The 25,104-nt window shown below is 39.5% G+C and overlaps 1 protein-coding gene across 1 annotated transcript in view; it reads right to left on the reverse strand.

Annotated features, from left to right (window-relative positions):
• LOC122793427 overlaps positions 1–25,104 on the reverse strand; it is a 236,431-nt gene that overhangs the window by 96,988 nt on the left and 114,339 nt on the right. Inside the window, exon 6 of the mRNA XM_044061420.1 lies at positions 939–1,027. Within this exon, the coding sequence (XP_043917355.1) occupies positions 939–1,027 (89 nt within the window). The remainder of the gene's footprint in view (positions 1–938; positions 1,028–25,104) is intronic.

Raw genomic sequence — 25,104 nt, forward strand, 5'->3', positions numbered from 1 at the left:
CAAAAATATCCAGTTTGTTTATTTAACTTCCACGCTGCAATCTATGCTAACAAACTGCACTTTATTCAGTAGTGTATGGCCTAATTAAACATTTAAGGGTCTGGTGCTAACTTAAAACTCTTACACCAAAATTATTTAATTGTCATGTACTTTAACAAACAAACAAAACACTTTGGAAATAGTTACTTTCCTTTCTGATTCACTTTGCTTTTGATTTCCTATTTGTGCTTGAGCACAGCTGTTTGTAAATGTAGGGTGAAAATGCCTGAGTGTGACTTAAAGAGCAAACTATATGCAAACCACTTAGGTAGCAGGTACATATTTTAATGTTAAACAGAGCTGTTGGAGTTCCTTTTGACTTGTATGTACACATTCATAAGCACAACATGTATGCTCAGCTGGAGAGCTGCTGCGAGATATAGTATTGTCTGTTGTCTCACTCAGTTGATGGACCACCTCAGTGGAAACTGATGAATAAAAAAAACTTAGATCTGATCTGCAGGAACACAAAATAAAAGTAAAGGTTCCAAGTGATGGAACAGAAAGGACTGAACAAGAGTAAAATGGTTGTGATAATGCACTTGTAAGGGACATCTACATTATTAGTCTTCTTAAATGGATATTTTACATTTGTAGATTTCCTAACACCTGTTGCAGCTCTTTCGAATACTTGAAAAATAGTATATTTCTATATTTTGCAAATATTCAAGAAAGATTTTTAATTAAATGGTGTATTATAAGTTCCGAATCTCAATATCCTGCATTTCAATAGCAACATCTGACATTCTACAGATGGCTTCCTGTACTCATCAACTTCTTCTAGGAAGTCAAGTGTCACATGACCACACTGCTACTACAAATTCCCAGATGTATTAATTTTTGTAGATAGTGCACCCATGTATTAACATCAAAAGCATTTCAGCAGGAGGGAAGGATACTCAGCAGCAGAGGGATCCATTCCTTCTGGAACTCTTCTCAGGTAATCATCCATAACCTGTTCCACGAGCTCTTCCAAAAGGGCATGGACCTGCATGACAGAGGAAAGGTGGAGTGTAAGTGAAATAAGCAGACAAAGCAGAGCACTCTCCAACAAATGAATCTGTACAGAATTTATTAATACCATGGAAGGAGTGCTTTGAAATAAAATGCATGCACAAATGTCATTAGTATGTCTGCCAGTAGGTGGCAGCAAAGTTCCATTATTGTCCCCCTCCTCCTCTTTTGAACATGATTACTGTTCGTTTTTCTCTAGGGGCCTGCTGTTCAGTTACTGAGTGCAGTTATTACCTGCTTCAACTGATACTTTTTCCCTGCTCACCTCGACTGGGGGTGTTCTGCCCACTGCGCTCCCCTCCCTGCCCCCAAATCTCACCCACCCCATATGACCTCTACATTTATACCCACATAGCCACACCTACTTCCTCTCTTACCAATTATCACTCACCTCTCCCATCTCTCCAACAATTCTACTGTTCAACCTGCTCCTACTTTTTGTTCAGCTACCATACACCCACTCTTAGCAGCTCCAGTCAATCATGCTTTCAATACCTATATCCTCTATTCAACTACTATTACTTCTCAACTTATCCTATATCCACTACCTCACCCAGCTCATTTCCACTAACCACTCACCATCTTTTCACACAACCAACCAACTTAACTCACCACTCTCAGACTCACTTATCTCTATATCCCCCAGCCTATATCCCATAAATAATTATCCACTTTTTCCCTATAAACTTATTGCTCAACACAACCAATCTACCCCCTCTCTAACCATCAAAACCCTCACAATTCTAACAAAGCTCAACCTAGATTCTAAGCAGTCCAAATACCTCTCCAGCCTAATCCAACGTCTAACTACCATCCTGCTATCTGGAGATATACACCCCAACCCAGGCCCTCACACCTCCCTCTTCATATCTAAATCCATCCTATTAGCTTCTCTAAATGCCCAAAGCATAGCCAACAAAATCCCCAACCTCCATGCCTGGCTTGTACACAATAAACCTGACATCCTGTCCATCTCTGAAATGTGGTTAAAACCTCACATAAAATACTCTGAAATAGCGCCACCCAACTATTCTATCATCAGAAAAGATAGAACCTACAAAAAAGGGGGAGGAGTAGCTCTCCTATACTCATCCTCCTTGTCAGTTACTCACTATAACAAACCTACTCCCCACTTCACTAATGCTGAATTACTCCTAGCATTACTTCAAGTAAATAAACACAAATACATATGTATAGCCTCTCTTTACATCCCCCTGGTGACAATATTTCAATACTCAAAGACATCCTTTCATGGCATTCGACCAACATTAACAATGAAACAATAATTTTTGGGAAACATGAATATTAATTGGTCCTCCATTCAGTCTCCCACAAATCCACTAAATATAAAACACTATAATTTCTCTCAGCTAATCAACTCCGTAACTAGGCCCTCAAAAAACTTCTCCAGTGGCAGCACCCCAGACTGGATCATAGTCTCCCACCCTCAAAATTTCTATAACAGTGGCACCCTTCCTGATTCTCTCAGTGACCACCTCCCCACTTTCACACACCGACTTCCTTCACCCTTACATCTAACTCACAACTATATCACTACTCGCAATCTAAAAAACTTCAACCCAGATACCTTTTTTAACTCCCTAAAATTAATAAACTGGAACCCTCTAAAAACTCTACCCCTGGAAAATGCAGTTGCCTACTTCAACTCAACTTTCTTAAACCTCTTAGATTGCCATGCCCCCATAAAATCAAAAAGAATAAAAATCAAAACTGCCCCTTGGCTAACCAAAAACACGCTAGTTATCATGTACCTTAGAGATAAAGCCTGGGCACATCACCAGAAAAACAAGTCTCCCTCCACAGTTAATGAATACAAAACACTCCGTAACAAAGTCAAAAAGTTTATCACTGCAGACCGACAGAATTACTTCTCCTTGCTGCAAAACAACAATAAAACAAACCCACAAAAAATTTGGAAAGGTATCTCCACCCTCCTTAATCCCGGCAAAATAGTAAACCCCAGCATTGACCCTAATGCACTAGACATAGATCTAGCCACACAACTTAACTCCTTTTTCATCGACTCCATTTCCAAACTAACCTTATCCTTTCCAAACACTACACACTGCACTTCTCCTCCACCCTTCTTTAACAATACTTCACCCTCTACTTCTGCATCTCCTTTCATATCTTCCCCATCATCACCACTCTCTGTCACCCTCTCTTCTCAGCCCCTACCTTTCTCAGTAAACCCCATACCCACATCTACCATAAAAAAACTACTCCAGAAACTGAAACCATGTTCAAATGCCCCTGATAACATTCCCTCATACTATCTAAGCATAGCCACAGAAGCCATTGCCTTTCCCATCAGTATTCTAGTCAGTCGCTCTTTCCAAGAAGGTCTTGTACCCCAGATTTGGAAAAAGGCTTTTATCATACCCTTACATAAAGGAGACAACAATAACATATCTCTAATTTCTGTCCTATCGCCATCCTATCTCCCATCTCCAAAATTCTAGAAAAGTGCATCCATCTACAACTCCTACCCTATCTTATTGACAATCACCTATTAACTCCCACACAACATGGATTTAGACCCGGACACAGCACTATGACCACCCTGCTTTCTTTACTTGAAATTGTAAATAAAGCATGGGACTCTGGCAGCATTGTACCTATCCTCCTACTTGACCTCTCTAAGGCCTTTGACACCATCTCTCACAGTCTTCTTCTTGCTAAACTCTCTAAACTAAACCTATCCCCCTCCTCTATAAACTGGTTCAACAACTACCTTTCCAACAGACAACAAGCAGTAAAATGGAACAAAGCCACCTCCTCATTCATTAACACCTCCACCAATGTTCCCCAGGGATCCATCCTGGGTCCCCTTCTCTTCAATATATTTATAAATGACTTTCACCGCTTCATCCCTTACACAAATCTTATCCAATACACAGACAATTCAACTATAATCTGTTCTGCCACCTCCATCCCCACACTCCTAAAGCTTACCCAAGATGCATTCCCAACCACAGAACAGTGAATGAAAGAAAATCACCTAGCACTCAATGCTTCAAAAACCAAGCTAATGGTATTTACCCCTCTAAAGCCGCCTCCATCAATATAAGCACATTCTCCATCTCCTGCCACAACAACACATCTCTCGTATTGGTATCTGAGGCCAAACTACTAGGGATCCTCATTGACAACCAGCTCAAATTCAACTCCCACCTACAACTAAATATTAAAAAAAGCACCAATAACTTGGCATGCTCTACTGCCAAAATCGCTGCCTCACCCCTTCCACTAAATTTACCTGCTCTACCACATTTCTCATCCCTTCTCTCCTCTATGGTGCCCCATTCCTAACTAACCTACAGTCCTCTCTTAAGACACAACTCTCCGCTTGCTATAAGAAAATTGCCAAGTTTGACAGCAGCCAAAAGTCTTCCACTCACCACTGTGTATCCCTCCACAAACTAAGTTGGTTAGAACTATCCAATCATCTCACCTACACACAACTCACTCTTGCTCACAAACTCATCTTCAACCCCTCCCCCTGTCCCTTCCTCTCCTCTACCTTTAAAATGCACGCCCCAGATAGACTACTTAGCTCTAACAACCAAAACCTAATAGAATTGTATAAACCAACTCATCCCCCAGGTAATAATCTCCTATCCTATGCCCTTGAACGCCTCTGGAACTCACTACCACCATCCATCCGCATCACCACAAATCACTTGTTATTCAAAAAATCACTTCACTCACATCTAATATCCCTGTGGGAATGTTCCTGCTCCCACCCCACATAATCCCTTTTCCTCTTTACACTGGCAACATCTACTTCACTTCATTCTCTAATTCTTACAGCTTGCTCTAGCATGTGCTAAGTTATGCACAACAAGCGACTTAGAATCTATAAATTGTATTATTTCCTTCAGAAAATATACCTTTAAAATGCAATGTTCTCTAAAATGCAATGCTTTTTTATTTCGTTTAAAATGTTCTTTCTAATGTAGTTGTTTTCTACTATTCTGTAGTATTTGTACTTAATGTAACCTAAAACCATGACTGTAATCTTTGCTTGTATTTGGAGCTTTTCTCCCCAGGACTCCATTAAAAACAGGTTCTTTTTTGCCCAATGGACTGTCCCGGTAAACCAACTACAAATAAATAAATAAGTAAAATAAATAAGTGCATGAAAGTGATACACATTGCTAATTCTAATCTTTCATTGCTTCACCATTTTGCAGCAGTAGAGTCAGCCAAAACTAAAGAGCAGCATACCATGGTTTAAAAAGTTCACTAATTCTTTTTTAATTTTGTTGTGATATGGGTTTTATTTCAGAAGTATGCCCTCAGATGATGAGATATTTTGTTTTACTCAAAAATAGAAGAGACAAAGCATCCAAATGCCATCACATTGCTGCAAATTCAGTAAGTTCTTCAACATTGTCACTGGGCTACTTCTTTGTATCTCCCATGCCAGCTGGCAAGTTTTGCACTATTTATTTACATTCAGATCTATTACTATATGACTACAAAATAGGCATGGGTTATCTATATTTTAACAATCTGAAAAAGTATTATTATACAAATACATAGTGAATATATTAGTGATTTGTTATTTTCTCTATTTGCTGCTTTAATGTTCTTGATTCTGTGGTTTTCAAATCTTCTTTTTTCCCTGTGCCATTCAATGCTATTGAGAAAAGAAACAGAAAATTGTAGAAGAAAACAACTACAAGTCCCCAAAATTCACATTATATGTCCCCAGCAGGCGGTATCTTTAACCATCTATAAAAGCCTGGGATGACATGCTCGACAAGCCACGATGCTTCGCTAGGGACGGCTTGCACCTGTCACCCCTGGGCTTTTGGATATTGGCAAAGGCTCTTGCTACCCCCATAGTGCCTTTTTTAGGCAAGGCTCAAAAGACAAACCCACCTCCATAGGTATCACAAGGGATAAGAAACTAAGAGTAATGCTACTCAATGCCAGAAGTCTAAACCTCAAGATGCACGCACTCAAAACTCTCCTTAGCATGGAGAACATCGATATCTGTGCAGTAACAGAAACCTGGTTCAAGGCTCCCGAGAGCACCCCAGCACTACCAGGTTATACCTCATACCATGCTTTTCGGCCCCGAACTTGGACCGAACCACAAAAGGAGGGGGAGTATCAATATTTGTCAAAGATACCCACACCTCCAGGTTGGTGGCACAGCACGAAGCATCAGAGACTATCCATGTGCAACTAACAGTGGGTAAAACTGCCTTCCAGTTTATAGCCTGCTACAGACCACCCTCCCAAACCCAGGAACCCCACTCGGCCTTCCTGAGAACACTGGAAAATATGAAGGTCTCTCCAAACACCATTATGTTGGGCGACTTCAACTACCCAAACATAGACTGGGAGCATTACTCTAGCTCCAACACCCTAGCCCAAAGGTTCCTAGAATTTATAAACTCAAATGCTATGGAACAACTTGTTACCACTCCCACAAGAGGGGAAAACATACTGGACCTGATCATCACCAACATGGGGACTTTATGCTCCAGACCAGAAGTGTATCCCTCACTGGTAAGATCAGACCATAAACTAATCTCACTGGGTATTCACATCCCGACCCCACCCCCTGCCCAGAAAACCACAGTGAAAAACTTCTCTAAAGCAAATTTAACATTCCTCAAAACCGAGGTGGAATCCTTCAAAGCCCCCGGGCCTGTGGAAAATACGGTCCAGACCGCAGAATCCTTTATAAACGCATTCTATGAACACCTTCAGGAATGCATGGATCATGCAATCCCAGATAAAACCAAGACCCAATCCTCCAAAGGCAGACGTCCTGTCTGGTGGACCCCAGCCATAAACATACTATACAATAGAAGGAGGAAGCTACTACATGATAGAGCAAAATCCCAAAAAGGGAAAACATCTCTGATCAGTATTAGCAAAAAACTACGGGCACTCATAAAATCGTCTAAAGCCAGCTTCAAGAGAAAAATTGCACAGGACACTAAGGATAATCACAAGGCTTTTTTAATTATGTTAGTAACCTGGGTGGGAATTCCCAGATATGCTCAGAATTAGTCCGAAATGACAAAAAATACACCGAACCCACAGACATTGCCAACATGCTAGCTGACAGGTTCAGCGCAAACCCCCCCCTCCCCACCAAAAGGGCAAATATCTATCCCAGCAGAGTGCTGCCCCCCTGACATCTCAGATGCTCAGGTAAGAGCTGCCCTCTCCAAAGCAAAAAACACAGCATCAATGGGACCAGACGGTGTCTCGGGTTGCGTCCTACATGAACTCCAAGAAGAGCTAAACCCAAACATAAAACTACTGTTCAATCTCAGCCTTACTACAGGATATCTACCCAAAGAGTGGTGTATAGCAACAGTGGTCCCTCTCCACAAAGGTGGTGCCTCAACGGATCCTGGAAACTATCGCCCCATAAGCCTGACTAGCTTGGTCTGCAAAGCTATGGAAAGGATCATCATGGACCTCATAAATAAAGATATTGGGGACCTACAGACACTGGATCCTACCCAGTTCGGCTTTGTTAAGGGCAGATCCTGCCTCTTAAACCTGGTCGATTTCTTTGAAACAGTCACCAAAGCCATTGACGAGGGGAAGGTGGTCCACACAGCCTACCTGGACCTCGTAAAATCCTTCGATACAATACCCCACTCGGGCATTATAGATAAGCTCACCAGCTTAAATATAAACCCCTATGTCACTAGATGGGTTGCAAACTGGCTCAAGGACAGAACCCACATGGTTAGAATTTCTGGAGCCATGTCAGACTCCAAACCAGTTACAAGTGGCGTCCCACAAGGCTCAGTCCTGGGACCTCTCTTGTTTGGTATATATTTCTCGGAGGTACAGGCCAACACGGAAGGACCGTGGCTGACCAATTTCGCAAATGACTGCAAATTGGGTGCCATAATCGACTCTCCAGCTGACACAAGCATCCTCCAAAAGGGCCTCATAGAAACAGATAACTGGTGCCAGAGCCATGGCCTCAAGCTAAACACCAAAAAGTGTATAGTCATCCCCTTTGGCAAAAACAAAGTGCCCACAAATTACCACATAGGTGGTAATCCATTAAGTACAGAAGAAGTAATTAGGGACCTGGGGACCCAAGTTGATAGCAATCTCTCATTTGACAACCACGTGGCCAAAGTGGTTAGAAAAACATTTTATATAGCCCACCTAATCATGAAGGGATTCACATTTAGATCAGGGGAGGTCATCATGCCTCTTTACTCATCCCTCATCAGGCCCATAATTGAGTACAATGCCCCTTTTGGGATGTACCTTACCAGACACCTGTAGCAACTGGAAAGACCCCAAAAGTACCTCACCAAGAGGATCAAAGGGCTCAAACAGATGCCATATGCTGCCCGGTTAAAGAAACTCCAGCTCTACTCAGTGGCATACCGCCTGCTCAGAGGGGATCTGTGCCTGATGTATAAAGCCATGTCCAACCCGGAATTAATGGACATGCTGCACCTCAGAAAATCCAAATCCCATCAAGCCACATGCTCGAGAGACTTGAACCTCAGCACTGAAATAAATAGGACATGCTGGAGGGACAGATTCATAACCCAGAGGCTCCCTTCACTCTGGAATAAAATCCCAGTCCAGGTTAGGCAGAGTCCCTCATTGACTCTCTTCAAGAGGAATCTTGATGAGTGGATGGGAGATCGTAGGTTTACCCCGGGTATCACTTCTGTGTCACTGTTAGACAGAGGCACAGTATACTAACCTCGAAAAAGGGCATAGCAAAATAAATTTAAAATGGGTGGCGAAAGCCAAACACATTCTGGCTAGGCTTATAAATGCCCTAGGGCAGATAGCCTAGTATGAACCTATGAACCTATAATATCTGCTTATGTATAAAACCATAATCATTCTATTGCTTTATTCTCATCAATCTATATTATTACCTAGTCCAGTCCTCGCTACATACTATCACTATGCCTTCAGCCACAGCACGTCTCATATGATTAAATCACTCATACCCTCTCAGATACTTCTGATTTCATCCTTTCCTTCCTTTCTACCCCTTACATTTTTATTTTCTATAAATAACACAGCATCTTCTTACTCTTCCTCTCTACCTCCTGGCCATTCGCTTCTTCCACTCCATTCTTCCATGTTCTGTTCATCCTTTTGCTCACCCTACCTACCCTCTCCAAACAGACATAACCATACACCTAACACCGCCGTCTTTTTTTTGTCTAAGCCTGTTTTCACTTGCTCCCTTCACATCACCCTGTTCACCACACTGTACCCTTCATTGACCTCCCTGCTTCTCCCGCCAAAACATTTTATTGCCGACTTGCAAGATGACTACTGTTAGATCTGTGGCTTTCTAGACTTACATAAAAATTATTCTGTTGTTTTACAAACTTGAATGTTGCATCTTTCCATCATCTAATAAATCTATATGCTATGCCATTTAAACTACACTAATGTAGGCACTTGATATATTGATCATCTAGTTTAGCTCAATTTATCTGGATCTCCAAAGACTCCAAAATATGGTGAGATAAACATTTGTAGACTTGAGTACAATCCTTAGACAAGGATTATAATGGTGGTCTAGTGCTCTTCAAACTGTATGCGCCAAAACTTATACTTATGATCTATGCCTCCATCAGAATACTAAGGAAACACACCACTTATGGCCTCTACTCAAGATCAAAAAAAAAAGAAAAAAAAAATCTGAACCAAGGATGTAAATCCTAACTTGAAGCCACATGGAGGTTTTAGCTGAAGTAGCTATCAGAACAGCTAACACAATAGAGTGATAAGCTCAGACATATAGATTACTGAGATTTCTACTAAGCAGTCATGAACTGCAATGGTATAAATAACAAGTGGGTCTTGTTGGAGGCATGGGCAGCACATAGCAATCCCAAAGTATTAGTCATAACTGAATCCTAGCTAAAATACAAAATCTGTCTTTGAGTTTATATTTCAGTACCAGCAACAGACAGGGTTTAAAAAGGGAGGTGGAGTCCTTCTACTTATTAAAAACAAATATCAGGCGTGCCTGTTAAAAAGAAATATCTCTTCCCCTGGTGATAGCCATTACTAACTGGATTTTATTTGGCACTCACACTAAATTATACATAGGGGTCACCTATGTACTTTCCATCCTTTCTCCCTCCCTCTGTACTTTAGCAAATCATTCAGGTCACCGATTAGGGTGTTCTTTTTTATTATTTTCCTAACTACTATTTCTTACTCTTGGAAGATTTCAACCTGAACTGAGATAAAAAAAAAATATTAAATGTCTAGAAAAAGTTCTGTATAATGATTATCTAATCCAGAAGGTAAAAGACCAAATCAGGCCTAATTCATATAACCTGCATGGGATCATACATGACCTAGTATTCACAAACAGACTCATAGGTGTACAAATGTTAAGATATTACCAAACACCCAGAGTGATCACTTCCCAGTCATAACACAGTGGTTGATTAAGACCTCAACTTTGTGACTGGCAAATTATTTATAAAGATTATAAAAACGATCTTCCTTATCTGAAACTCTACCTTTCAGGGATCTGATGTTAGCGCAGGTCCAAGTCTGTTTTTAGAAGTATTAGTCAGAATACAAGACGACCCCCCCCCCAAGGCTCAGAAGACTAAAGAGTAATAACTGCATATAGCTCAATAATGATAAATCCTAATTAAGGGACATAGACAGATGTTGTATACTAGTTTGCAAACCAGTCACATTGACTGTAATCCCAGACATATCATGTTAGTACTGAACTCCTGAAATATTCTGCAAAAAATAACAGATGTCCTAGTGTAAGACTGAAGTCTTTGGACTGATTTACTTAGCAGTGGATTATGGTTTTACTCTCATTTTCATGTAAAGTACCCTAAGTGGAAACAATCAGTCTACCGGGGGGGGGGGGGGGGCAGCCATAAAACAATTAATGCAAATTGATAAGAAAGTAAAAAGAGGACATTTGAGACACAAAATTGCATAACATTTTTCAATGTTGTTTTCCAAAAAGTAAACCAACCTGCAACCTTTAATAATAATTTCATAATAATGTTTAACTGCTTTATTGTAAACTTCCATATTCGCTGGTTCATAAGTGGTACTGCCAGTAAGGTGGCCCATAGACATTGTATAATATTATGTAATGTTCATAACTATAACTTTCCCACTTTGGTCTACTTGCTTTATAACTGACTATTCTTTCACAGTTTCATTAAGGCCAATCATGTTTTTATCCAAGTTAAAATCAATAACCTGTTTATAAAGCATTTTAAAAAATAATCAAATTAATTATTAATCATAGATGAGAATGCTTTAATCATTTCACTGGTGTAAATAGGAGAACAAAATTGCTTGCCACTTCATGCAATTGGTATCCAGCAAAAAATACATATCAAACAATAATTTATCACAACAGGCAAATGACTCCTTACTCTCCAGTCTCCACACTTTTCAACAATTTATTAAATAATGAAGAAATATTAGTCACTATGGTAGAAACAGTGTTATCATAAAATAAAGCAACTATAGTTTGCAAAAGAGCTCCCGAGGTAAAGCAGAAGGAATGAATGTGAGTCCCAAGTTTATTATAGAAAGTTCAGTTAAAGAAAGACTGTAAATGCTTAATATATTACATCCTTATCCATTATTCTATATTTCCAAAACTGGCATAATGGTTAGTGGAATAGCTCCATGTGAAGAATTTCAGGAAGAAGATGATCTAGCAGGTATTACTACATAGAAGAGGTTTGGTGTTGATCGCCTTCTCTCAAACTCTTTCTCCCATTGGCTGAACTTTTGCCATGTAAATGCCCATTTTATGAATAATCTTTTGAGTTTCCTTCTACTTTGCTTCACTTCTTTTTTTTTTCAAGTTCTTTAACTTTTCTTTAACTTTCTTATTAATTTGAATGCCTGGTATGGGTAAACATCACAGTTTGTAGCTCATTTTTGAGATTAGTGAGGAGAGAATGTATTTCATTTGTAAACCTTTTTGCTGAAATGTATCTCATATAAGGAAAATCTGAATCCATTCTGAAGTGCACTGACATACAGCTGGTTTACATAACAAAAAGCCAGTTTTCGTCACTCATATCAAATGGAGCTAACGGTATCTTAAAACCTCTTTAGACCTTGTGGTGTTAAGTATAGTTCTAGATATTTCTTCAGGGTAACAATATTAAAATATATCTTCATTTCATACAGGAGAAATTTTTCCAGTTTAGTAACCAGTTCCATTTGTGTACTCAATAAATCTTCCTTGTTAATTGGACCTAGAGAAGAAAATAAATAACCATAATGTGCATTTGTGGATTCTGTATTGTCATTTAAAAATCTGCTTTAGTACCCTCTCTATTTCCACTGTCTTGTGAAACTTCCATCTGAGTTGCCTACAAATTCATATATACCTGTTGTAAACCATCAATGTTGCCAACCTGAACTATTGGTGTATCTATACATCAAATGTTAATCAAGATTCAATAACTAACAGATATTTGTGTAGTGTAGTGATATTTATATAATTATTTTCCTTTATAATAGACACTGGAGGCTGAAAATTCTGTATAGTACTATATGTACCATCTATGAATATGATATTCATCAAAATTCAACCAGGTTTATAATACCTGCTATCTAAGACAGTGTTATTTAGAAATCTTGGCATATGCTAAGTGCAACATAAATTTAAACATTAGCATATTGCAAAAATTGTACACCTCTTTTGTCAATGTATGTATTTCATATGTGATTATGCCTTTGGCCTTGCTCATGCCTAAAAAGGGTAATTACACATGATTATTTAGCTGGCAAACAAAACAACTAAGCAAACAACTAGATAAATATCTCTTGACTTTTTATTATTGGTCCAGATGTGTAACAATGTAATGTTTTCTAATTCTGTATAAACTCTGCAAAACTTACTTATGTTAATTACCAGTACTTCGCATCATATTAGTTTGAGTTTCTGAATTTAGTAGTTGTCAAAGAGTTATGACTTCTTTATGTAAGAAAACATGTTTACAGACCTGTAATGACTTATGTAACCATATTATAAATTAGCCTTTTGTTCTACATCAGATGTTCTTTTTTCTGTAAATATATCTTTCAGCTTTCTTCTCTATGTCTAGACTGAAAAATACGTAGCCTGTGCCCAAAGGACACCCCTGATCAGCAGACAAAATACCCTACAGCAAATTTTGCCCCATATATATTAGTCAGGCAGCCATGGTTTACTGAAATTCATAACTGCTTGTACCCATAAATGCAGAATATTATTTAGCGGTCTCTTAAATGATTTCATACTGTTTTGATTAAGAAGAAAAATTTCAAGACAGCAAAGGACAGAATACATTTTGTTCGTCAGGCTTTTTAAAGTGCCATGACTATATCTTATCTTAGTTATGAATGACTCAGATTCCACTTTCCACAAGTCACGTGTTACAATTGTACATCACGCAAAGCTTGCAGCAGAGTTAATACCATTAGGAATTGTTCCAGTACAAATATTAAGCCATCTGGGTCCAGATCATATAATAACGTTTTACTGAGAGGAAAATGTTTGTAAGTGTTACAGTGAATTTTGATTTTCACAGTTGGAGGTCTGTAGTCAACACTTTCTTGTTCTTTGATTAAAGGGCAGGGGCAAGTGCTCATGGGAGACAGCTACAGTATAAAGCCCACTTACGTTTTATGAAAGAAATGATAAATTGCTTAATAATGGAATCATGGAATGAAGAATATTAAAGAGAATCCTATTGAGGGGACTTAAACCATCATTACAGAAGTGGCAAATACCTGCAAGAAGAAATCAAGAGGTGAAGGGAATTATTCAAAATATTTCCAATATGTAGCTGATCAAAAGTTACTGACAAACCAACTTGGGCAGTATACATTTTTGAGAGAGGCTGAGTAAGAAGACTTAATAACACAAAAGTATTAAAAATAAAAAAAAAAGTTTTTTTACTGTATTTGCTAACCCCAGCTGATAACATGTACAATGTAGTGTACATACTGTATGTTTTCTGGCATCCCTAGTAGGAAGGTTTGAACAGAAAATTAAGACTGTTACTAGGACAGACAGTATTTTAGTAAGCATCAAATCTAAAATACTGTCTGCTGCCAGGAAAGAGACTATTTTAGATTTGATGCTTACTAATGAGGAAGGCCTGATAGAAACTTAAATGAGCATGTTAATGACAAAAATTCAAGGGCTGGTGGTGATTTCAAACCATTGTCAGACTACAGAAAGTAACTGAATGTGTACAGCTAATTACAATAGGGTAGGCTACATCAAGACAGAGATAGGATTTTGAACAGCTGCAGTTTTAACTAAATAATTGGTCATATACCACTGCATATGCTAAGTAATAGCTTTGTAACAGCAGTCATACTCTTCAGACAACAAGCCAGAGTTGTCTGTGAAACACAGTGCCATTCTGACATCTGATATGGAGGTGGTTAAATAGATTCCACTATTGTATCTCAAGATCCAATATTGCTACTGTGACGGCCTCTCTTTACCCGAGTCAGTAATCAGGGAGCCTCAACCCCCACCACTGACACCAGTGAGAGACAGTCACTAAAAACAGGAATGGATTTACACAGTATTTTAAGATGCACCTCTTTGCATCAAACACAATTTCCCCCAAGAGCACACAGGCAACATGCTCCAGACCTGGGACTGGACTATCTGTCTTTCCAGATCCAAAATAAGACTCACATTGGAGCACTGTGTCCCAGTTCCAAGTAGCTGACACACCCCAACCTGGGTATTTGATTTTCACACAATCCCCCCCACACACACACACACACACATGCACACACTCCTAGGTAAGGTTGGTACAGATTTACTAACTGTACCCCTTCTGCCCATACTATAAGCAACTTTGCTGCCACCAGTCAACCACTCTCAGTTTCTTACAAGGGTATCCAGTTATACTGAGTATTCTCAATACTATCATAAATGGTACAGTGTAACTAAAGCAGCCAGGCTTTTTGGAGTGGCCAAAACGTCATTAAGATAAGCACAAGTACTCTCAAGATGTTAAAAGCATTTTCAAAAAGACCAGCCACAATGAAAGATATAAATATATTTATTAATAAATAATAAAATAGAAAACATGACAATACTAAATAAGTAAGCACAATAAACACCAGAGTTTCAGACACAGGAGAAATAAAAATAACACATTTGGACAGATTCAAACAGATGCAGAAAAACAATACTCAAATAATCTCACATGATTTCCTGACTATCTAAAGAATAACTGTTCCCTAGCTAACTTAATTAATACAGCAAGGCAAGATTAGATGCTAAGATGCTTACTTCCACAAGGCAAGGTGATGAGCTTCTAACAGACTGAACTGAACTCAACTGAACATAGATCTTTTATGTCAGGATCCAAAGAAAACAAAATAAAATAAACTGCTGTGAGAATTCCATCCTCTCAGTGCTGGTTATAGAATGACATCACATTTGATAACCTAACATTCAGAGCTTTGCTAAGATCTGTTGCGGTATTTGAAAACTTTAGAACAATTTCAAAAACCTCCACTCTTCCCTTCCAGAACTCCCTGCTCAAACATACATATTCAGTGAGTTATAATAACACTGTTGCTACATTTTTAACACAAGCATTTGTACAAGTCAGTGCAATAGTCAAATGACACCAAATTATTTACAAAACTCCAGCTAACTATGCTGGAGTATGTTACACATATATTGCCCTATTCTCCCTGGCACAGATGGCAATACCTCACATCGTCACAACTAAACACAAATGTCTACTCCTCAGCTCCAAATGCACAAAACTAATTACTCAGGTACATGTGTGATTCAAACTGATGTATTTGTATGTGAGTTTCATGCAGTCACAACATGTAAAAACTAGTGAAAGGGGACAAGCCCTCATGCAACTCCACATATCCTTTTTTTATTATTTTTACCCTAAAGGCACTCTAGCTCAGAGAAAGAGTGGTCATTTAAAACACAAGGCTTAGTCTTTCAAGTTGCTGACTACCAGTGTCTGAGCTGTATTTCATTAAGCAGCATGTGTCTACAGGGGGTTTACTCATTACTATGTAATTAGAAAAGAGAATTTCTCTAATATGTACAATGTTTGAGGGCTGGTTGTAGGTGGGAGACAGTGACAGATGGCCTGATCTGTCATCACGTAGTAAGGTATAGAACTTTGTGGGCTATTATGCTTGAGGCCCCAGCAAACAATGTGCCACAATCCACCATTTCTGAAATGCACTCTGAATGGTTCTTGGCCATGTCCAAGTCTAGCACTTACAAGTGCATGTGTGCCTGATAAGATGCGTCTCAAGTTAGAATTACGGGGTGGGGGTCAAGATGGCAACCTGTACTCTGTGCTTCTGTGCAGTATGGTGCCCTCGTTCTCTGATGGAGTGTTTATATTGACTATTATCTCCAGTCCACATGTCAAGAAATATGTTAACAAAGTCCTTGTACTTAGCACAGCTAATTGCCAAAAGAATATCATTCCGATCTAAAGAAGCCACTGTACCCTTATATTCAGCACTGATTAGGCAAATTATTGAATACAATGCCCCTGTTTTGATGTACCTCATTAGACATACCAGATAACTAGAAAGATGCCAGAGGTCCCTAACTAAGAAGATCACTGGCCTTAAAATCCCTAAACTACCAGAAAAGATTGAAGCACTGTCTCTTTATTCAGTATCTTACAGATGCCTGAGGAGAGAGCTTAGGGATCCAGAGGTCCTGGACCTTTTGTATCTCCCCAAATAAGATAGACCTACAAATACCAAACCAGGGATCTAAATCTTCACCAACAAATAAATAAAACAGAGTAGAGATATAGGTTCACTTCGCAGTGCTTTTACCACCTCTGAAATAGACTTCCTCTATTAATTAAGCAGTGTGAAATATTATCTTCCTTCAAATGTGACTTGGCTGATTAGATGAGTATTCAGAAATTTGTAGCTGTTTCACCTGCCATTCATGCTTCTGTTACTGTACAACACCCTAACACACTGTTCTCAGACAAATTCCTAAGCTTTCCCTTTGTATCAGCTCTTTGTTTTAGGTGGCACAAATCATTTCACACCACCCTCCATTGCACCACGTCACGTCTTTGACAAGCACACCCTCAGCAATCCCTCATACGTACCCTCTCCATCTGCACTTACCACAAAACACTGCCCAGTTATACCCATCACATCTACATTCACTAATTCATACTCTGCATAAACTCATAAAACCACCAAATTCGCCCACATTATTTTAATACTACTCTTTCAGAAACTATCAGACCTAACCTAGGAACCTTCCACACTTATGTTTCCAAATTAATGCTCAAATTATATGGAATAAAACTGGCAAAGTAATTGTCCTTATCACCCAACACAACCCAGACATCATAGCAATCACAAAATCATGGATAAAAAAGACAACCCCTTCCTGTATACCACTTATTTGTCAACTATGCCTAACACTTAGATGCCAGTCTTGGACTTCAGAGTGGCAGAGGAACTCTCCTTTTTTCAGATCCTAGCTCATGGTCAAACTTCTAGCTCAGGTTACTCACAGTATTTACATTCTACCAAACTAACTACTTGTCAGCATGCCCACAAAATGTAACAAATCACTCGGTATGGCTTTACCTTATGTCCCACCTTCATCATCCATAGAGAAATGCCACACCCTGTTATAAAATATTGTGTTTAGCAAAACAAATACTAACAGCCTACTGTGTATTGGAGATTTTAACCTTAATATGCTGAGCACAATCCACAATAACGTAAGAGACCTCCTCAGTGATTATAACCTACAGCAACTTGTACAGCAACCCACACATCCAAATCTAGAAACTAATAACCAGTCTCTCTTAGGCCTCATAATTAGTGATGATCTTCCACTAGTCTCTGATACAACTATCATCTGTCTGTGACCACTGATCCATGAGCTTTCTACTAAATTCTCCTACCAAAAGATCCTACCACAACTGATCACTTTTAGAGCCAAATCAGATTCCAGTATTAAAAAACTCAAGTCCATCCTTAGCACCCAAAACTGGCCTGACATTCTAAATGAATAGTATAAGTAGTTAGCCAATGAAGATTAGTCTTTACTAAAACTCAGAGATGAAACATGGTATTCTTGGTAAACCGACACAAACACAATCACAAGAAAAACCTTTGTCCAACTCAGCAATCTTTCAAAGCAGGCCATTAGCAGACATAAAACTCAGCTAATGAAATCAACTAAAAATTACTTAATAAACATACCTAAACATTTCTGGAAAGAGGTAAACAGATTCACGGGTAAAAAGAAAACATCATCGCATAAAGCACCACATAAAATCCATCCCCTCTCAGACATCCTGTCAGAAATCAGAAACATACCCACAACGCATCTGAGTACAAGCATACCCCAAACTCCAGAAACAAAAAAAAATATTCATGCCAAATTATCAAATTACATGTCAAACTTTACCTTCCTCGCTAACAAACAACATGAATTTTGATTGGTCCAGAGCACCTTCAATAGCTTCATGGACTCTAGCTGATGATATCCTGCTAGGGATGTACAAACAACAACTCACAGTTGCAGTTTTTATTAACCTGAGAAAGACATTTGAGCTAGTGGATCACAATCCACTTATTCACAATCTACCTGATATAGGCATTAGTCCGGATGCCTTTCCTTGATTCCAAAGCTGTCTAATTGGCACTTACATTTTTAACTTTTTCCTCTTTCTTTCTACTTGACAATCTGAAGCCAAGGTGTTCCACAGGGGTCCATTCTTGCTCCAATGCTATTCTCTACAGTTATCAAAAAATCACCCGTAGATCTTCTTCACCTCCCACTGATACTCTGTGCTGATGACTCTGTAGTATATGTCTCAAATAAACCCCTCACAGCTTTACAAAAACAACTTTTATTGGATTTCTTCCACCTAATTAATTGGATCAATAACAACAAGCTTATGTTCAACTCAACTAAAAAAATACTCCTTAGAATAAAACAAAAACTAACCTCAAGGCTACAAATCAGTAACCACAAGAATGTCACTGTCAAAAACACTAACTCATGAATACCTGATGGTCTGGCGAGATCCTTCTTTCAACTTCTCCCTACACATAGACAAACAAGAAAGAAAGAAAGAAAATAAGCCCATTGCTTTTCTGAGCTATAAACCCCCTTCCTTTCCAAACCCTCCAGAAATGCAATAGGTAATGGCAATTTACTATCACAACTAAAACACAACCTTTCCTTAATAGAATATGTATTAAAATAAACACTCTCCTTCAAACATTTACCAATAAAATATTCAGGTTTATAACATGTTCACCAAAAGAACTGCGAAAAACAAAATGGCTTCCTGTCAAACAAAGGGCAGAACTCCTTCATGGATCACTACTCTTCAAACTACTACAAAACCAATCTTTCTTCCCACTGGCTTCCAGACTAAAACAAGTCTCCCCAAACTACAACCTTAGAAATTATCAATCTGTGCATTCATTACAGGCCCCCCCAAACTAAAAAGTGAAATGCACAAATCACTCCTTCTTTGTACTAGGTTCCAAAATCTAGGCATCCATACCAACATCACTTAAAGATACAGTCTCTTAATCAAAATTCTATTCTCAGCTTAAAATGCACTTCCTGAAAATGGTAAAATGCCAGTGTAGTATCTCAAATCACATAAACTAATCAGCCATAAATTCTCACTTACTGACACCTTGTTTATTCCCTCTGCTTTAATTCCTCCATACTTACAACTCTTGTTATACTAATGCACTGCTAAAGTACTTCAGGCTCTAGGTCTGCATTTTAAGCAATCTCAGCTGTCTATGTACCTTCTGTTAATATATATATATATATATATATATATATATATATATATTAGTTTGTATTTTTTAAATCGAGTTGCTGGCTACTGAGACTTGTCTGCATACATCAACTGGACATAAGCTGATTTAAGTATATTTTCTGCACTTATTTAAGATTTGAGTGAGTAAATATTGTGTGCCTTGCATTCAGTAAATATTGTGTGTGTCTCTGAATCTCTGCAGTAGTTGTTAGACTGCTGTGAAATTCCTTTGTTAAGTGTTAATTAGCTTGGGGGTCTCTGCTAGCATTAAAATCTGTGTTGGTTACATTTCTAGTAATCATTTTAAATCGAGTTGCTGGCTACTGAGGCTTGTCTGCATACATCAACTGGACATAAGCTGATTTAAGTATATTTTCTGTACTTATTTAAGATTTGAGTGAGCAAATATTGTGTGTCTTGCATTCAGTCAATATTGTGTGTGTCTCTGATTCTCTGTAGTTGGGTGGCTTTGGAATTGCCCACCCCTGCTGTAAATCTCTTTTTGCATACTCCTACTGGACCCATCTCATTCTCTCACTCAACTGAGTACAGTGAGATCATATTTTGATTTTGGATACTCTTACCAGTCCCATCTCCTCTGCAGTGTACAGAGAGAGCACTCGGGAAGGGCATTCCCCTGTAGTATCTTAATCTGCTCTGTTTACTCCATCTCAAAAAAAAAAAAATTTTGCACTTCATCTGCCTTACTGTATTTGTGTTTCTTCCTACTTTATTACCTTATTTTGCTTTTGCCTCTTTTAACATTTTAAAGTTGAACCTGTGTGTTGAGAGACAGCCTTACAAGACTATCTGCAAATATATAGAGCTGAGTATATTTTTCTGTATTATTCTGTATTATAGAGCTAAATTGTTGCTTAGCTATCTGTTGTTTTACTGTTCTGCAAATATACAGAGATCAGTATATATTTTTTTGGTTTTATAATTTGCACTCTGATTCCTCACATCTCTGTTGAAACTGGTTTCCCCACCCCCCCTCCCTGTTCTTGGTTATAGTTTAAATTTTGTGGCTTTTGCAGTGCCCGCCCCACTGTAGATTTGATCTAGGACACTCCCCCAGTCCCATCTCTTTACCGCATTCTACCTAATAAACCATTTCTGCACTTGCTTTTAGTCCTTTTTAATTTAATTACATTTTTCAAACTGTGTGTGGACTAATATTGCTACATACTCAAGTGTGCCAGCTTGCACTGCATGTGGATTGTTTTTACTACTGTTTTTGCTACTTTTCTGAAAAAAAAAATGTATCTGCTTTTACTGTATTTGTGTTTCTTCCTAATTTATTTTGCTTTTGCGTCATCTTAAAAGTACTCAATTGTATTTATTGCTGCTTGGTGTAACTCATTCTAAGCCTTTTAGTTTAAGCACTTGGGCTTCAGACCAGTTGTTTTACATTAGGAAGGTTTGTGGTCTGCACTATGGTGGCAGGACAGGTAGCTTACATCCTTCTAAGTTGGAAACTGCTGATTGAGGGCTCAGTGTCTGTTATTCTAAAAGTGTATTAATTCTGTTTTAAGCACTTGGGCTTCAGGCCAGTTATTTTACGTTAAAAGGGTTCGTGGTCTGCACTCTTGTGGGAGGAGAGGCTGGACTCTGCCCTTCTAGCTGGGAATTTCTGGTTAAAGGCTTATAGTGCCTGCATATCTAAACTGCTTCTTACTGAAATTGGTACACCTTGTTTGCTGTAGCATGGACTAGATTCAGGCCTGCTGAATCTAGCTTTGTTTGTATAACTTGAGCACTAATCCAGGCATTCTTTAAAGTATTCAAATTATTTATTACTGCTTGGTAGTAACTTGATTAAAGTGTAGCTATAATTCTAAATCTTTTGGATTAAGCACTTGGGCTTCAGACCAGTTGTTTTACATTAGGAAGGTTTGTGGTCTGCACTGTAGTGGCAGAACAGGTAGCTTACATCCTTCTAAGTTGGGAACTGCTGATTGAGAGCTCAGTGTCTGTTATTCTAAAAGTGTATTAGTTCTGGTTTAAGCACTTGGATTACAGGCCAGTTATTTTACATTAAGAAGGTTCGTGGTCTGCACTCTTGTGGGAGGAGAGGCTGGACTCTGCCCTTCTGAGCTGGGAATTTCTGGTTAAAGGCTTATAGTGCCTGCATATTTGAACTGTTTCTTACTGAAATTGGTACACCTTGTTTGCTGTAGCATAGACTAGATCCAGACCTGCTGAATCTAGCTTTGTTTGTATGCTTGTTGTTTGTTTGCTTGTTATTTCCCTGAAACGCTAATTCCACCTAAAACGCGGCTTTTCAGTGCTTCTGTGGATCCCTAGTGATATCTGCATTGCTTACTGTACTTATTTCCTTGTTTCACTTGAAAGAAAGTTACTGTTTGTCATTTTTACATTTAAGTTACCTGTAACACATTGCATTTAAGTTACCTGGCACGTGCTCACTAAAGCAATTATATACGTCAGCACTAAAATATTAAAAGCACTACACCCTCACAAACTCCCCTTGAGTACCTCGTTCCCCATTGGCCCTTTTTTTTTCAATTATAAAGGAATTCCCAATACTATTCTAGCATGTCCAAAGGCCAGTTGTCAATCTCCTCTCCGGTCCAGCTGGTGAATCTGGGAATCTTGAGGCAATGTTACAACTGCCTCATGTACACAGACAACCCTCTCCTCCTCCCAACAAATTCCAACACATGTGAGAGATGCAACCATATAGCCATACTGGAGGCTAAGCTCTCTCAACTCAGTACTGGCAAAACCAGTCAGGAGGAGAAGGAAACCACACTCATTACAATTCCAGTCTCATATAGACCTACCACGACAGCAAATCAAACACATAAACACACAAAAACATACTCAGAGGCTCTAAATAAAAATCTGCCTAAGCAGAGACCTCCAAACCAGATACCCAAGCAACCGCTACCCCAAAACAAAACACATGCAACACATAGCTCACAAAGCCAGAGTGCCGAACAGTCACAGCCCTTAAGGCTAAATAACATACCTGATACACTTGTAATAGGTGATTCTATCATCAGGCACACTGACGTCCCGCTCACCAGGCTGAACAAGGAGAAGGTCAAGGTGAGCTGCCTGTCGGGCGCTAGGATCCGCCACATAACACAAGCACTCAGGTCACTCGAAGTCAAGTACAAATATGACTCGGTCATTGTCCATTCTTGTGTGAATGACCTGAGATGTACCTCCCTGGCCTACATGAAAAGAGACATAGAGGAGCTCTCAGAGCATGTAGCCCAGGCCGATATGACCCTGACCTTGAGTAGCATCTTACCCTCACCAAGAATGACACCACAATATGAAGACAAGATGATCAATTTTAACAATTGGCTTAAGTACTGGTGTCATTCAAAGGGGATCCAATGCCTGTCAGCCTGGGATGACATGCTCGACAAGCCATGACGCTTCGCTAGGGACGGCTTGCACCTGTCACCCCTGGGCTTTCGGATATTGGCAAAGGCTCTTGCTACCCCCATAGTGCCTTTTTTAGGCAAGGCCCAAAAGACAAACCCACCTCCATAGGTATCACAAGGGATAAGAAACTAAGAGTAATGCTACTCAATGCCAGAAGTCTAAACCTCAAGATGCACGCACTCAAAACTCTCCTTAGCATGGAGAACATCGATATCCGTGCAGTAACAGAAACCTGGTTCAAGGCTGCCGAGAGCACCCCAGCACTACCAGGTTATACCTCATACCATGCTTTTTGGCCCCAAAACTTGGACCGAACCACAAAAGGAGGGGGAGTATCAATATTCGTCAAAGATACCCACACTTCCAGGTTGGTGGCACAGCACGAAGCATCAGAGACTATCCATGTGCAACTAACAGTGGGTAAAACTGCCTGCTACAGACCACCCTCCCAAACCCAGGAACCCCACTCGGCCTTCCTGAGAACACTGGAAAATATAAAGGTCTCTCCAAACACCATTATATTGGGAGACTTCAACTACCCAAACATAGACTGGCAGCATTACTCTAGCTCCAACACCCTAGCCCAAAGGTTCCTAGAATTTATAAACTCAAATGCTATGGAACAACTTGTTACCACTCCCACAAGAGGGGAAAACATACTGAACCTGATCATCACCAACATGGGGACTCTATGCTCCAGACCAGAAGTGTATCCCTCACTGGTAAGATCAGACCATAAGCTAATCTCACTGGATATTCACATCCCGACTCCACCCCCTGCCCTGAAAACCACAGTAAAAAACTTCTCTTAAGCAAATTTCACACTCCTCAAAACTGAGGTGGAATCCTTCAAAGCCCCCGGGCCTGTGAAAAATACGGCCCAGACCGCAGAATCCTTTATAAACGCATTCTATGAACACCTTCAGGAATGCATGGATCATGCAATCCCAAATAAAACCAAGACCCAATCCTCCAAAGGCAGACGTCCTGTCTGGTGGACCCCAGCCATAAACAAACTATACAATAGAAGGAGGAAGCTACTACATGATAGAGCAAAACCCCAAAAAGGGAAAGCATCTCTGATCAGTATTAGCAAAAAACTACGGGCACTCGTAAAATCGTCTAAGGTCAGCTTAGAGAGAAAAATTGCACAGGACACTAAGGATAATCACAAGGCTTTCTTTAGTTGTGTTAAGAACCTGGGTGGGAATTCCCAGATATGCTCAGAATTAGTCCAAAATGACAAAAAATACACCGAACCCACAGACTGCCAACATCCTAGCTGAGAGGTTAAGCGCAAACTTCCCCCCCCCACCAAAAGGGCAAATACCTATCCCAGCAGAGTGCTGCCCCCCTGATATCTCAGATGCTCAGGTAAGAGCTGCCCTCTCCAAAGCAAAAAACACAGCATCAATGAGACCAGACGGTGTCCCGGGCTGCGTCTTACATGAACTCCAAGAAGAGCTAAACCCAAACATAAAACTACTGTTCAATCTCAGCCTTACTACAGGATATGTACCCAAAGAGTGGTGTACAGCAACAGTGGTCCCTCTCCACAAAGGTGGTGCCTCAACGGATCCTGGAAACTATTGCCCCATAAGCCTGACTAGCTTGGTCTGCAAAGCTATGGAATGGATCATCATGGACCTCATAAATAAAGATATTGGGGACCTACAGACACTGGATCCTACCCAGTTCGGCTTTCTTAAGGGCAGATCCTGCCTCTTAAACCTGGTTGATTTCTTTGAAACAGTCACCAAGGCCA

The sequence above is a fragment of the Protopterus annectens genome, chromosome 2.part0 (assembly GCF_019279795.1).
Source record: "Protopterus annectens isolate FY-2018-M chromosome 2.part0, PAN1.0, whole genome shotgun sequence".
NCBI lineage: Eukaryota > Metazoa > Chordata > Ceratodontiformes > Protopteridae > Protopterus > Protopterus annectens.